The sequence below is a fragment of the Miniopterus schreibersii genome (assembly GCF_964146895.1).
Source record: "Miniopterus schreibersii genome assembly, chromosome: 6".
In the NCBI taxonomy this organism is placed as follows: Eukaryota; Metazoa; Chordata; class Mammalia; order Chiroptera; family Miniopteridae; genus Miniopterus; species Miniopterus schreibersii.
Window position 1 is genome coordinate 84,373,347 of NC_138107.1, and position 14,018 is coordinate 84,387,364.

Genomic DNA, 14,018 nt, shown 5'->3' on the forward strand with positions numbered 1-14,018 from the left:
TGGGTGCTGACGCTTTCCAGAACATGACTGTATCCGGGGCTGGCCTCTCTCAGATCCCCAAGCACATCCTCTTTACTGTTCCTTCCAAGGAATGGGGTTGGAAAGACCCATTTTACCTTTTCCCCAGAGAAATGGAACCAGGGACAGGGAGGGAGCACTAAAGGACTGAAAACTTCAGGAGGAAATGTGAAAAGTAACTAAAAAGTATTTAACTTTTTGTAAGTATTTGTGAAAGTCACACATAGAAGGAACCACATGATGAGAACCAGGGTTGGGAATATTTGATGTTTTAAGAAGCGACTCCATGATGAGCTTTAAACTTCACAAGTGCTCCTAACCGGGCTCTCTGGCAAAGCCGTAGACTGTTGTTTCTCTCGCCTTTTACTCAGGGACAGAAAACAGTTCCATATGGGAGCTGATCCACACGAAGTCAGAAACAGAGGGGCGGCCGGAAACCATCTTCCAGCTGTGCTGCAGGTGGGACTGACCAGAATGAAAGCCGGTGGCAGTGAGATGCAGTGATGGGCTCTTAACAAGGAGGTTGACTGTTAGTGCTCCCCTGACTTCCTGAGACGTCAGGATCACCCCCACCCCCTCAAGGGGCAGCTGCGGCTCTAGAACAGAACACATTGGTTAAAAACATGCCCAAGCCCTAGTGCTCCACGGACCTCAGCTCTCGCTCCTTTGTAAGTGAGGAGACCAAGACGCACAGAGGTTGCGAGTGCTGCCAGTCTGTCCTGAGAGCGGTGAGGTGCCACGGCAGGGCCAGGGGACGGGCAGGAAGCATGAGGACACTGGACACTAATGCTCTTTTTTCTCTCCCTTCCCGCCCCCCAGTGACGGTGAAAGCAAAACCAACATCGTCAAGGTGATTCGATCTATCCTGAGGGAGAACTTCAGGCGGCACATAAAGAGTGAACTACCCCTGGAGAAAGCCTGCAAGGACCGCCTGGTGCCCCTTAAGAACCGTGTTCCCGTTTCAGCCAAACTAGGTGAGCGCTTGGCTAGCGTCGGGTCTTCAGAACACTGAGCTCCTGGGGGAGGAGACAGGCTCCTGTAACCGTGAGAAGTCATCACTCTGTAACTTACCAGTAACTGGAAGCTCTAACCCAAACACCCCAATAACGGGCTGGTGTCACAGCAGTGGCAGCTCAGTTTCCTTTTAAGAAACCTAAACATGCCTCCTGCTCCCACACCTCCTTTTACAAAATACAATCACCCCAACCCCAGTTCCTCTTACCACCAGCGGACACTTAATGGATTAAGTTCAAGAAACCTAAATACTCCCTTATCCAATCAGGTCAGCAGGTAGATGTTGTAAATCAGGCTGTTCTTGCAGCTTCTGCCTGTTTCTAAAATTTCAGCTCAAGTTTTTACAATCTTCTTTCTATAGCAACTGTTTTGTTATTACCTTTGACCTTATTTTTACTCTTACAAAATCCATGTATATCTTTTTTGGTCACAGTGTGACCTCTTCAAATCTACTGTATATTTTCTATTTTTTTCTTTCTCGCCAAAATAAGCCATTGAAAATATGCTGCTGTCTGCAGAAGTACCACTAGAGCTCCTTTTCCCTTCAACCCAAGAGAAATGAATTACACACAAATAATTATTCATGTTAAATCTCTGCAAGTTGGTTAGAAATTCCAGTAGATGCAGTTCTGTGAGCAAGAAAGAGCATTTTTCCACTTTTAATTAAGCAGCCAGAGGACGAAACAAGGTGAGAAGGTAGGTATAGGGATACGGTGTAATCTTGGTTATCAAGTTACACAGTTAAGTTAGTGAAGAAAAGGAACCTAGATTTTTAACTAACTTGGCAATTTATCCATTAGCAAAATAAGAATCCTAGCCCTTATGGTAGTTTATAGCTTATTTTTCTAACTAAATAATTGAGCTCTGATAACTGGCCATCGAATACCCCAACATAAAGTTTCAGATAAAATTTCCATTTTTGCAGTATCTACGTGTTTTTTTTGCCCAAGTTCCAGGATGCTTGGTAACTGAAGTGAGATGATAAAATCTTAAGTAATGAAGATGTTAAATCACATGACTTACAATGCAGAAATTTCGCATCGTGGCGTCTGTTTCTCTCTCATGAGGGGAAATGTGCTCTTCTCCTCGCAGCTTCGTCCAGGTCCTTGAGGGTCCTCAAGAACTCCAGCGGCGAGTGGCCCGGCGAGCCCGGCAAGGGCAGCTCGCTGGACTCCGACGACTGCAGCCTGAGCAGCAGCACCCAGAGCAGCGGCTGCCACCCGGCGGGGCGCGGGCAGGACGCCCTGAAACACCCGCCCTCGGGCCTGACGGGTTTCCCAGACAGTCTCAGAGAGAGTGACATTCTGAGCGACGAGGAGGACGACTACCACCCGGCCCTGAAACCCGGCAGCCCCACCCAAGACATTGAGGTTCAGTTCCAGAGACTGACAATCTCTGAGGACCCGGACGCGCCCCCGGGGGAGCAGCCGGGCTCGGGCGCTCAGCCACGCAGGGAGCAGCCCAAGCTGGTCCGGGGGCACTTCTGTGCTATTAAACGGAAAGCGAACAGCACCAAGAGGGACAGGGGGACGCTGCTAAAGGCGCAGACGCGTCACCAGTCCCTCGACAGCCAATCTGAAAGTGCCACCCTGGACCTCACTTCTGTCCTCGAGCGAGAATTCAGCGTGCAGAGTTTAACGTCGGTCGTCAACGAGGAGTGTTTTTATGAAACAGAGAGCCACGGAAAGTCATAGCACCATTTCCATCCAGAGAAACTGGTGGTAAAGTGGAAATTGCAGAGAAACTAGTCCTTATTGGATTTTGTGCAGTATACATTTTCCCACAAGATAGTTGTAAAGATTTAAGTTATTTTAATTTATTGTGGATCAGAAAACTAGATTAAACTGGTCAGAATCTGTAAATTACTTAGTTTATATCCCATTTGAGCAGGTATCAAAATGACTTAGAACCCTTAAAACTGCAGTCTAATTAATTATTTTAATTTATGTGGAAAAGGAGGGGAAGTTGTGATTAATAGCTTTTAAAAAAGGTCATTTTGTTCAATCCTCTGGGCATTTCCTTTGAGCTGTTAGTTTTGCTTTATTTAAAGCATATTTAAGTTATTTTAATGTGGGTTAGGGGCACTGTGTGCAGATATTTCATTTTTGTAAGGCTGGAATAGATGCTGTTTATACTAATATGTCATAGCTATGCACATATATTAAAAGAAGCTTGTACTGTAACTTGATTATATTTATTTTCTCTATAAAGCTGTACAGTAAACAGGAAAAAAGTCACACCTGGTAACTGGTGTTTCTGTCATTCTGTAGAAGTCAGAGTACACAGGAGACTCTTGGCCCTGTGAGAATCAGCGTTGGGTGAGCTGCTAGCCCGTGAGGTGGCCACTAGAGTCTGTGCCTCTCCCTGTCACCCTGTGTCCTGATTTTTGCACTTATTTTTCCTGAGTTCTTCTCTGAAATTATAAGCAAAGAGGTGTGGGTCTTCATCACACATTTTCCGGTACACGTCACAGAGGCTCTTGAAATGGGAGACAGAGAGCTGGCTGGGGCGAAGAGTGGGGTCCACATCTGCCAACTGTAACAGCTGGCCCGTGCACTCCAAGCGCCGAGCTTCAGGGAAGAGCATGCTAAGAGAAAAAAATCAGAATTTTATTTTAGCAGTTCTACAAATCACGGTGCTTCCTCCCACCCTCACTGGGAAATGACATGGTTCAGACCACTTGAGAGAGTGGGAGAGGCGGGCGGAGCCTTGGTAGCTCCAGCAGGGTCCAGGTCGAGGAGGACCTCTGTTCTACCGCCAGGCAGCAGGGCGACCACCGAAGGCAGAGCTCATCTGACCTGCAAGGTGTGTCCACAGGGAAAAATGTTTCTAAAGCTCAATCAATACATGCACCCTTAAGGTAAGTTTAAACTAATACCTGTTTAGTTGCATTCTTAGAAATATAATTCTGTCAATTCCTCATTTTTTTAATACGAAAGTTGTCTATTCTTGTGGGATGTGCCATCAGCTTTGATGCTCTATCATTTGAATGTAGCTTTCTTGGCAAAGTTAGAAAACAGTTGATGTGAAAATGCAAATGGTTATGTCCCCTCTGTAAGGTAAATTGATATGAGGTAGACATTTTATATTTCATCTGAGATAATTGTTTTAAAATGCATAGCAAAACCAACACTGAAATATTGTAAAGTTTCACGTGGATTCTACTTTCTTCTTTCAAGTCTGAGAGGCTCTTCAGAGCTCTTCTCAAAGGGCTTGGAAGGGACCATGGCCACGGAGACCAAGCCTGTCTTACAGCTAACGGTGCTCTCAGCAAGGAGCTGCATGCTCTCTCCACTCCCACTCAGGTGAGCTCACTGAGACCTACAGGCTCAGTTTCACGGCGAGGAGGGTCTAATCAGTTTCTAACATCTGGGATCAATCTGCAGGTTTGAATCTGCCTTGACAAAAGGCAGGTTGAATGGCAGGACACCCAGTTGGTGTCTGCATAATTGGTTGGAGCTGAGACTGAAGGACAACCCAGGTCACAGTGGGGCCCACTACTTGGTCCCTATGTGCACAGGGGGATGCATGTGTGAAATGAAGGAAGCCCCTCACTTAGCTAGGGTGTTGTCTTGGAAACACCAGCTCAGGCCTATTCCAGAATTTCCGAAAGTAGGATAGACTGTGTATTTCCCTCCCCCACAAGTCAGGGCTGTCTTGTACAGTGTATGGGTCACACCTTGTGTGAGGGGTAAGTGTGAGCTGAAATCCAGCGTCTGTTCTACTCACTCACCAAGGACTGCATCCTGGCTGGGGCTGCACCTCCCAGAGCTGTGCTTTCATTCTCGTTAGTACCAGGTAGTGTGGCATTCCTGTCACTAACTGCAGCTTAAGTCTCTGCTAAAGTAGAAAAACTGGCCTAATTAAGGTTGACAAAAGGCAGGTTGAATGGCAGGACACCCAGTTGGTGTCTGCATAATTGGTTGGAGCTGAGAAAAACACCACACATTTGGGGAGTTCCTGAAAGATGGTGGCACAGGAAGACCCTGAACTCAACTCTCTCACAGTCATGAACACACCGAATATACACCTACATATACAGTGATTCCTCCTGAAAATCAACCGAGGGCTGATTGAACAGCTTCTGCACGAGAGAGGCTGCACAGAGAAGTTGGGGAATCATGAACCCTCAGGATTGGAGATGCCAGTGAGTGTTACTGTTTATGTTCCCCTCCACCTGTGCTGCATGGGTGAGAGATGGTTCAAGTGCTCTAGCCAACCTGGAAGGCTGCCATAGCACGCCCCAGGCCATACCTGGCCAGCTGGAATGCCATGGTGCCACTGCAGCTGTGCGCCCTGGGTTGCCTCAGCCAGCACCTGCTGTAGCCCAAGCCAGGTGGTCCCTCAGAGCACCCCAGGTATCACACGAGTCTGCTCCGGCTCCGGTGGCCTGCCAAACCACCTGGCATCCAGTCTACAAAGAGGTTCCCTCCTACACAAGGCCACTAATGTAATATTGTATGCCAAGGACACTTTAAACAAACAAACCCAAAAAACAAAACAAAAGACCCCACCCACATTTAGTGTCAGAAATGTCAAGTCAGCAGCTCCGGTGGTCTACGTCCTAACAGAAATCATGACCATCCCAGTGCAGGACTATCATAAACTGTGTGATTGTCAGTTTGGGGTTGTACTTATGATAAAACAACAAAACCACACCTGTGAGTAGCACCTGGGGTTAAATCAAGGTTTCTGTTTCCTCAGTTGCAATCAACTGTTTGCGCATCACAGGATTTGAACTGAGAGTAATGTTTATAGATAGCTTGAAGAATTATGCAAAGTTCTTAACTTTTAAAAGAGTGACTGAGGATTTTATACCGAGTGCTGCCGAAAGGAAGAGGGAGCATTCTCACCCAAGTCCTCGGTGGCAGTATTTCCTCCGGAACTGAAACGCGTTCTGAACGACCTTCTCCACCAGCTGGAAGGGCTGCTCGATCCTGGGCAGTGTCAGGGGCGTGAAATGCACCACGCCCACGTCCACCTGCATTGGAAGAAAACACACATCACACTGCTGCACATGCAACATTGTAAACAACTGATCTTTGTAAAACACGGGGAAGGTGTTGACAAATAAGCCTTCCCGGGACCTGGTTTCATCTTCTCTAGGCGCAGGATGCTCCGCTTGAGCTGACTCAGAAATCACAGCTGGTTGCCTAGTTCTGTAATGACATCCACTAGACTCTGCTTGATGATTCCTTAATTTTAAAATGCAGTTTTACAGTGGCCTTTAAGGTCAATCCAAATAATCATTAAAGTCGGTAGGCAGATAACAGCATTGGAAAATGCTATTGGCTCCTGAATGAGTGAAAATAAGCTGCAGCAGCAGTTCTGACTGAAGACTGGGCTTCAAGACACACAGACAAGGCAGATGGGCCCCCAAGGACCACTTAGCATTACACTCCCAAGGAAGGGAATCAATTACGACACCACTTATTCTGGGTACAGACGACGATTCATCGGCTGGACGGAATTCACGAGTGTTGCACAGCCACAGAACTTTCTAGTACTAACTTTACATGCCCCCGGAGGCAGAGGCAGGATCCAAATAAAAGAAGGAAACCAAAAATGTCACTTTCAGAATTAAGCTGCTACCAGCAGTTGAGATTAATTATCAGAAAATAAAACTTTTCAGGCTTATCTGATACGAGAGTTACAGTCTGATATATTCTAAAAATGGATTCCTGGTGATTCACAAGGACATATTCAAAGTAACAAAGGAAAGATACTGAAAGTGCAGACAGGGAGAAACGTGAGTCACACACAAAAATGCCTGGCGGGGACCATGATCTAGGAAATGGGAAGTCTTGGTGATTTACAGGAGCAGTATCTCTAAGGAATCGTTAAACTCGCCACTTAGAACATACGCAGCCTCTACAAAGGCTGAGAGTACAGCAGTGCACGCAGTGCGGGTTGTACTGCTGTTTGAAAGGTTCTATTTTTTCAGTTCTAGAGGGGTGATCATGTTCTCTTAGGAGGACTTGCTTCTAGAGGATCTTGTGGCTACAAAACTCAACACTAGCCCGTGCTGCATGAGGGGGGGCTACGTCTTTAAACACTTGCATGACATGAGACTCTTTGGACAAGAAAATACATAAAGAGAATGAGTGAAGGTATGCCCAGCGCAGGCGGCCAGGACGGGCTTTGGGAGGAGCCAGCGGTGTTTGTCCTAAGGGGGTCTGAGCTGCCTCGCTGTCCAGCTGACCACCAGGCCTTCCCCTCCTGGAGCAATCACTGATCCTGTCCCCGAATGTTTTCGACGAGCGACAGCTGCACCAATTTACGGAACGAGAAATGAAGAGTTTGACGGTCGGGATGGTGTGGCCAGCAGAAGGGATGTTCTGAGCAATGGAGTGAAAACTGCCGGAGGAGGGATCTGAAAGCGTCCCCTAAATGTCCACCAGCCCGCAGGCTGTTTCAGTGAAGACCACGCCCTTCAATGGAATAGCAGTCACTCCACTTCTCAGTGACATCTGAAGACGTTACACGTTCTTACTAAATTTTAATAGTTTGCAAATTGTGTTCTGTGCTGCTTACTCAATGTCACCAAGTTTAGTAACAGGTACGTCCTGCAGGAAACGAAGTACTTTGGTGAAAAGGCCAGGACTCTCCTTAGACCTTTACAAAATACCACAGAACAGTGTCCAGGGGTCTCAGAGGTTTGCGATCAATCAGAGCAGAGGAACTGAAGAGGGTGAGGCACCGTGAGGTGGCCTGGGGATTACGCCGCCCCGGCTGGGAGGAGAGCTGCCCCTCGGAGCATTGACGCGGAAGGAGAGAGTGTACGGCCAGGAGCGGGGAAGCCGCAGCCCAGAGCACGCCATGGTCTGTGACTGTCACACCTGCTCCTAAACTCTTCCCTCCTGCTCGTCCGGGGCAGAGAAGGAACCCAACTGTCTGGAAGGTTCTAGATCATTCTCTAGACTTTGCCCGACCCAATCACTCTGTGTAACTCCCCATGGCCCTACCTCTCCTCTGCCACCCTCCGTGACTCACCTCCCTCAGTCCTTTCAATCCGGTTCCCCCTAATTACCCAGGGTTGGTTCAGAAAGGAATTCTTCCAGTTACCAGGTATCACCCCACGCCTGCCAGTCTCCAGATAAAAGACTCATTAGCAAAATATGAGATAAATTCAAGCTCTACCTAACCCTAAACCCACAAAATATCAAAATCTAACATTCAGATCCTACTGAGACAGGGACTGACACATCACCCTTCCAGTGCAGAACCCGCCACTTCAGCTTCCCCGGGTTCAGACACTTGGCCTCGTCTTTATTTGCCTGGTCCCATCCCCTTGAGATGCAGCTGGTGTTTGCAAATATAGGAAATGCCTACCGTTTGCCTAAATAAAGTTTTAAAATCTTGAGTAGAGCAAGCACCCCATGAAACTGTAGGAGTAGATTTCTAAAGTCTGAATTTGGTACCTAGTTGGCTAACAGTATGTTGCCGCTAAAATAAAATTTCCACTCATAATCGAATACAGTTACACTTACTGGGGGACTCTGTAAGGCTCACTGTGAAAAGGGCTCCTCCAGTCCTGTGTCCCGCTTCTCTGGGAATCTCTACCCTCACCACCTCCTCCCTACCCTGCCCCCCACAGCACTTCTCAGGGTAACTCTGAATGATGGAGCCCCACTTTCTCCAAAACCACTGGAAAGCCACTTGATGGCTATGGCAACAGATATAAAAATGCTTTTTACTTATAATTGAATGCTTATTTAAAATTATAACCATTTTTTTTCCTTCCTGGATTTTAAGTCTATTAAAGGATTTGATTACAAAAAAGAAGTCAGTACACAGGTAACAGTTCCTAATAATGTTGCCAGTCCTGTAATTTCGGTCAAAATTATAGCTGTTTCTGTGCAGTGCAGGACCAAGTAACAGGCTGGAAAGGAAGACAAATTGCGGGAAAGGAAGATAAACAGAAAGGCTTCCGTGTGCAGTGGGAGCCTCCAAACTCCGTCTGTCAGTACACCAGAACAACTGGCTGGTTGACTGGAAGCTGGGTTTGGAATCAAGGATGCTTTTAAGATCCAGGGCGTGCCAAGTGGAAGGATGAGTTTGCCACTAATGGGCATGGGGAAACTTGGGGGACCTGGAGTGGGAAGGCCAGAAGCTCGGTCTGGTCCGTGATGGGTTGATGTCACGTCGGCAACTGGGTATACAACTTGGAGGGAGCCAGGGAAGATACATAAACTGAGGAGAAGATACACTAAGATAACATTCATCTAGGGAAGTCTCTGGACTTAAAAAATTTAATTCCCTTTAATTCTGTCCACATTGGAAATACATAATTTCTCTATATACTTCTACTTGCCAGATCCTTTTTTATATAAGAAATTATGCCTGATTAAAGGTCTGTAGTTAATAGAAGTAGTTTGAATTTCAGAACTTGACCATTATAAAACGGGCAGTTCATATTGGATAAGTATCAAGGCAGAAGAATAATAAAAAACGCTTTGAAAATAGTAAGGTACATTAAAGCATGCTCACGTCATTTATCCTAGGCTAGCTGCATTATGGTGGAGGTCAGAGACAGAGCAGGGCGGTCCCTCACCCGCCATCCGTCAGCCTCAGCACAGGTGAGTCTGCACCAACAACTCTGGCAAGGAGCCAAACTCGCCCAGACACTCAAGGGCTCTGGGGGGTTTCTTCTGATGCAGCAGTAACAACATGCTGCTCCTGTTAGTGCCTGAAATTCAACTCTACCTCATCCAGCATTTATACGAAGAACTGTTTATTATATTCCCATGAATTAAAAGAACGCAAGTTTATATAACATGATTAGAATAGTATAGCTGAAAAGCAAATCCACCGGCATTAGATTTCGAGTATCCTACTAAATGCCAGACTTAGAAAGATTTATTAAAACCAACCAACAAAAAAACAGCAAACAAAAAAATCCAGAGAAGTGAAACATGCATTTTATTACTCACTGCTTTTAAAGAAATGGCTAACATCTCACATGGCTATCAGGGGTTTAAAATTTTTAACAATCCAAGCATAAAATTCTCTCCCTTTTTATACAGTGGCTATGAATTTATAGTTTATGGAAGTGAAATTACTGAGGAAGGAAAAAATGAGAACCCAGATAGATAGAGGTGTAATGTCTGTACCGTTATTCATGACCTAGAATCTCAATATTTGATTTCACTGTTGCATCTAATATGTTTCATCACATCATTCTGATGTAATTTTTTTTATAACAGTTTCTATCACTTCTAATATTAAATTTCACTCCAGAAACCTTTCTCAGTGGAGGAATTACAGAAGAAAATCCAGTCCCCCCCCCCCCCCCGCATTCTGGTAGGATTGCTGATAAAAATTCTAGTCAACACTTGCTGCAGGAGTTTCTTTTATTTAAAAATATATACATACATATTTTTAAAACTGCCTTTTGAATGTTTATGTTGAAAGTTACCAATTTTGTGAATCCTGATTTCAGACAAGTCAGAATATAAAAAGGTAAAAATAGTCTTACTGTCATTTGCAGAGCAGTCTAGTTAAAAATATCTCAGACCATATTCTTTAGTGTATAATTGGGGACGTCAAATAATAAACTGCACCTTCCAACAGAGATAAAAATTCAAGAATAAATTATAACTGTGGATGAAACATAACCTTAAAAGAAGAAAAGCCTTTCTGTGAGCACCCAAATAATTCCGCCTCTGCGGACGTGGCACACAAGCACTTTTTGCTTTCAGGTTTCAACAAGTACTGTTGGGAAAACAGTTCCCTCCCTTCCCCGCCTCTCCTTTCTTAATTCGCCCACAGCTCAAAAAATGAGATGGAGAACCTGGTATTTACCTCCCAGCACCATCAGCAGTTTTCCCTCTCAAATTTCTATGCTGCTCTGTATGTGCTATCTGCAAGTTAGCTTGTTGGAGCTTTATCACTAGTACAGTATTCAGAAGCTGTAAGGCGAGCCTCCTGCAAGTGGTGTCTCTCCATCAAACCTCACTGGGGCTTATTCGAAGATGACCGACCAAAGGGAATTAAGACATTGAAGGCTACGGAAAAAGGTATGGAAAATGGGAAGCTGCTATAAGCTTAGAGACTTAGATATAGCTCTTAAAGTACCATTTAGTTTGAATTTTAAGTTGTAAATCCGTTCTTAAATATTAGTTTTGATATAAATAAGTCCTGTCTGGAAAACAGACTTTACTCTTTAATGCCATCCACTCTAGACTTGCTGTTGGGGGACAGTTCACAAATGCAACATCCCAGGTTCCGTTCTGAACGAGATGTGTTTGGAACCATGAGAGTTCTCCCCTTAGAGCTCAGTGTGCTTACTGTCAGTGTTTCTCCACTACCACCAGGACCATGGAAACAAAGTACGCCTTTACCCTCTCCCCGACAGAAACTTGAGAGAACAGGCCACAAACCCTATCATGCCTGCGGCCGGAGAGGAAAAACCAAGATTTCATAGCACTATAGCTAAGACACCAATGTACTGTTCAAAAGAAACCGAACAGTGACCTGCTTTTTGGAGAACAGATCTTTCTGCCTAAGTTCTCTCTGCAGAAGAAAGCATTTCAAGCCCGATACTCAACAGTAAGCGACCAGCGCTGTGCTAACAATGCAGCGTCACATTGTTTACGCTGATTCCGACTGTCTGTAATTCATCACTGCCAGTACTTGTTAATTAAGAGGAACAAGCTGTCTGTGAGTGTGAATTACACTGAAATTCATAAAATGTATTGGCTAATGAGAAAAAAAGTTATAATTGGGAAGCTGAGCACAGACTGATCAATGCATAAAGGTTACTCAACCAGAGTAAAAATAAAGACAGAAATGAGCTGCTCTCAGGGAATGCTAACAGCAGTCTCTCTCTAAAGAATCCTAAGCTGAAAGGGATCTGGGAAGGGAGTAATTTAGTGAGCTGGCTGAGGTGCTACGCCCACATCCGAAGGCAGCTATTATGAAACTATAAACATGGGGTTCATTTTTTTCTAGAAACTTTTACTTTCATTCTATTTTGGTCTCAGTATGTAAAGAGAGAAACTGTGATGGCAGGCAAAGCCTAGGCATCTGACCCTTATAGTAAGTCTGATTCTTAAGAATTCAAAATCTCGGGGAAATCCTCTAAAATTTAATTTTCACATTTTAAGACTATGAACAAAAGTAGAACAATGGGATTCTGACAGACCAGGATTTAACTTCTTAGAGAATCAATGTCAGAGTATAGAAAAGTTCATACTTGTATAGGCATCCTTAGGATTACTTATACACGCCTGTATTAACCATCAGACACTGCACAAAAGCCAGATGTCGACCTCCTGGGTGAGTCTCCAAAGCTAAGCCATTTGCCCAACTGATACCCTCTGGAGTATTTTTTTTTTTTAAATTTTTGGTGGGAAAGGGAATGAGTGAAGCTGATAGTTAATGGTGCTTTGTGCCTTCAGATGGGGCATTTTCCCAGCTTCCCACAGGAAGCACCCAAGGGAAGAATTCACCAGAAGTACTAGGGTAACGCGAAAGGTCCAGGCTGGAGTGAGGTGGGAAGAGAAGGGAAGATCTGTATACTGACGATCTGCTGCTGAGACCTGTGTGGCACTGGGTGATTTAACATCTAAATAGGCTAACCTGAAAAATGGTGGAATACAAGATTCAATCTACAGTTTCTTTCAGCTCTAAGATTCTATGCCAATGAGTTAAATCAGCCTAAGGAAGGAAGAGAAAAAGGAAATTGCCAAAGGGCAGAAAATAAATATCATATGACATTTATTTGTCATATGATAGAAAATAAACAAAAATACTAATAACAATTATAATTTATTGATGACTTTCTATGGGGGTAATGTTCTAAGCCCTTAAAATGTACTGATGTATTTAACCCCATGATGTAGGTGCTGTAATCTTCCCAGTTTCCAGAAGAGGATCCTGAGGCACTGAGAGGTCTGGAAAGCCGAGATCTGACCCATGCATACTGCCTTTTGTCAAATATATGTGAGTCATGATAGAACACATTGTTCCAAATTTAATTTAGAAACACAAAAAGCCAGTATTGCTGTACTTCAGAGACCATTAAATTTCTCAAAGAAGGCAATAAGCACTGCCCATTAAAACCCAGCCAAGCCACAAAGCAAGCGCTAACTTTCCCTCTTAAAAAAAATAAAGTGCTAAATTATATTTGGGCCCCTTTCACAGACAAGCAGTGATGTGGTTATTTGTTTCGTATTTTCGAGTCGATGTCCCTGCCTCGGACCTGTCAGGAGAACCGGTTCTGCAGCGGGCTGCTGCATTTGGGTCAGGAGGATCTTGGTCCCGACTAGAAAGGATCTCACGTTCTCACAGCAAAGCACAGAAGCTTAATTGTTCCGGTGAGGAGCTTAACTGTTGCGCTTTTGAGCACCTCGTACCCGAAGTGAAAGAAGTGCCACCCTAGGTAAGGATTTTGCAAATGTTTATTAACTAGAAATGTGGGGTAATCCTGCAGGTGACAGACCTCTTTCCAGTGCTTTCCTCTCCTCCTCACACCACTCACCTGGGCCATGTGCTGGGACACAGTGGGCACTAAATAAATACTTGTCTATAAAACTATTTTTTGAATACTTGAAACTTTTCTAAAATATATTACTATATCATCTTTAAGGGGTGGGTTTAAACTATTCTTATTACCTAGAGAGTGTTTTAATTAAAGACAAAATAAATTTTAAAAAGCTATAATGCTATTAAAATTCGTTATCAGACCTTATAGCTGGAATCTGGTATGCCCAAGGCTCACAAGGTACTGGCCCACTTTACAGACAACTGCACCACAGTTAAGTTTTAAAAAGAACATGGTGGACAGCTCTTCCCCTTCCTCCACGCGCCCGGCACGGCCGCCTGGTCGCCCCGGAGGATGCACCTCTGAAGGCCTGGTGTGGGCCTCTCCCCTGGGCAGCACCAGCCGCACCCACCGCGGGACCGAGGCACACGGGAGCCTTTTTGTTTATCTTCCTTTCCCTCAATTTGTCTTCCTTCCCCAGCCTGTTACTTGGTCCTGC

The 14,018-nt window shown here is 44.9% G+C and overlaps 2 protein-coding genes across 6 annotated transcripts in view; one reads left to right on the forward strand and one right to left on the reverse strand.

Annotated features, from left to right (window-relative positions):
- TIAM2 (TIAM Rac1 associated GEF 2) overlaps window positions 1–3,259 on the forward strand; it is a 160,031-nt gene extending 156,772 nt beyond the window's left edge. For all 4 annotated transcript variants that reach the window (XM_081139635.1, XM_081139637.1, XM_081139636.1 and 1 more), the window contains 3 exons: window positions 390–477; window positions 838–992; window positions 2,125–3,259. In XM_081139635.1, coding sequence (XP_080995761.1) covers window positions 390–477; window positions 838–992; window positions 2,125–2,726 — 845 coding nt within the window. In that variant the 3' untranslated portion in view covers window positions 2,727–3,259. The remainder of the gene's footprint in view (window positions 1–389; window positions 478–837; window positions 993–2,124) is intronic.
- Window positions 3,211–14,018, reverse strand: part of TFB1M (transcription factor B1, mitochondrial) — a 31,201-nt gene continuing 20,393 nt past the window's right edge. Inside the window, exons 6-8 of one of the 2 annotated variants that reach the window (XR_013998974.1) lie at window positions 5,886–6,013; window positions 3,911–4,084; window positions 3,211–3,619 (exon numbers count right to left, since the gene is read on the reverse strand). Coding sequence is in view for 1 of the 2 variants with exons in the window: in XM_081139639.1 (XP_080995765.1) it covers window positions 3,400–3,619; window positions 5,886–6,013 (348 nt within the window). In the remaining variant the exon portion in view is untranslated. The remainder of the gene's footprint in view (window positions 3,620–3,910; window positions 4,085–5,885; window positions 6,014–14,018) is intronic. The other variant, XM_081139639.1, reaches the window with a different exon arrangement.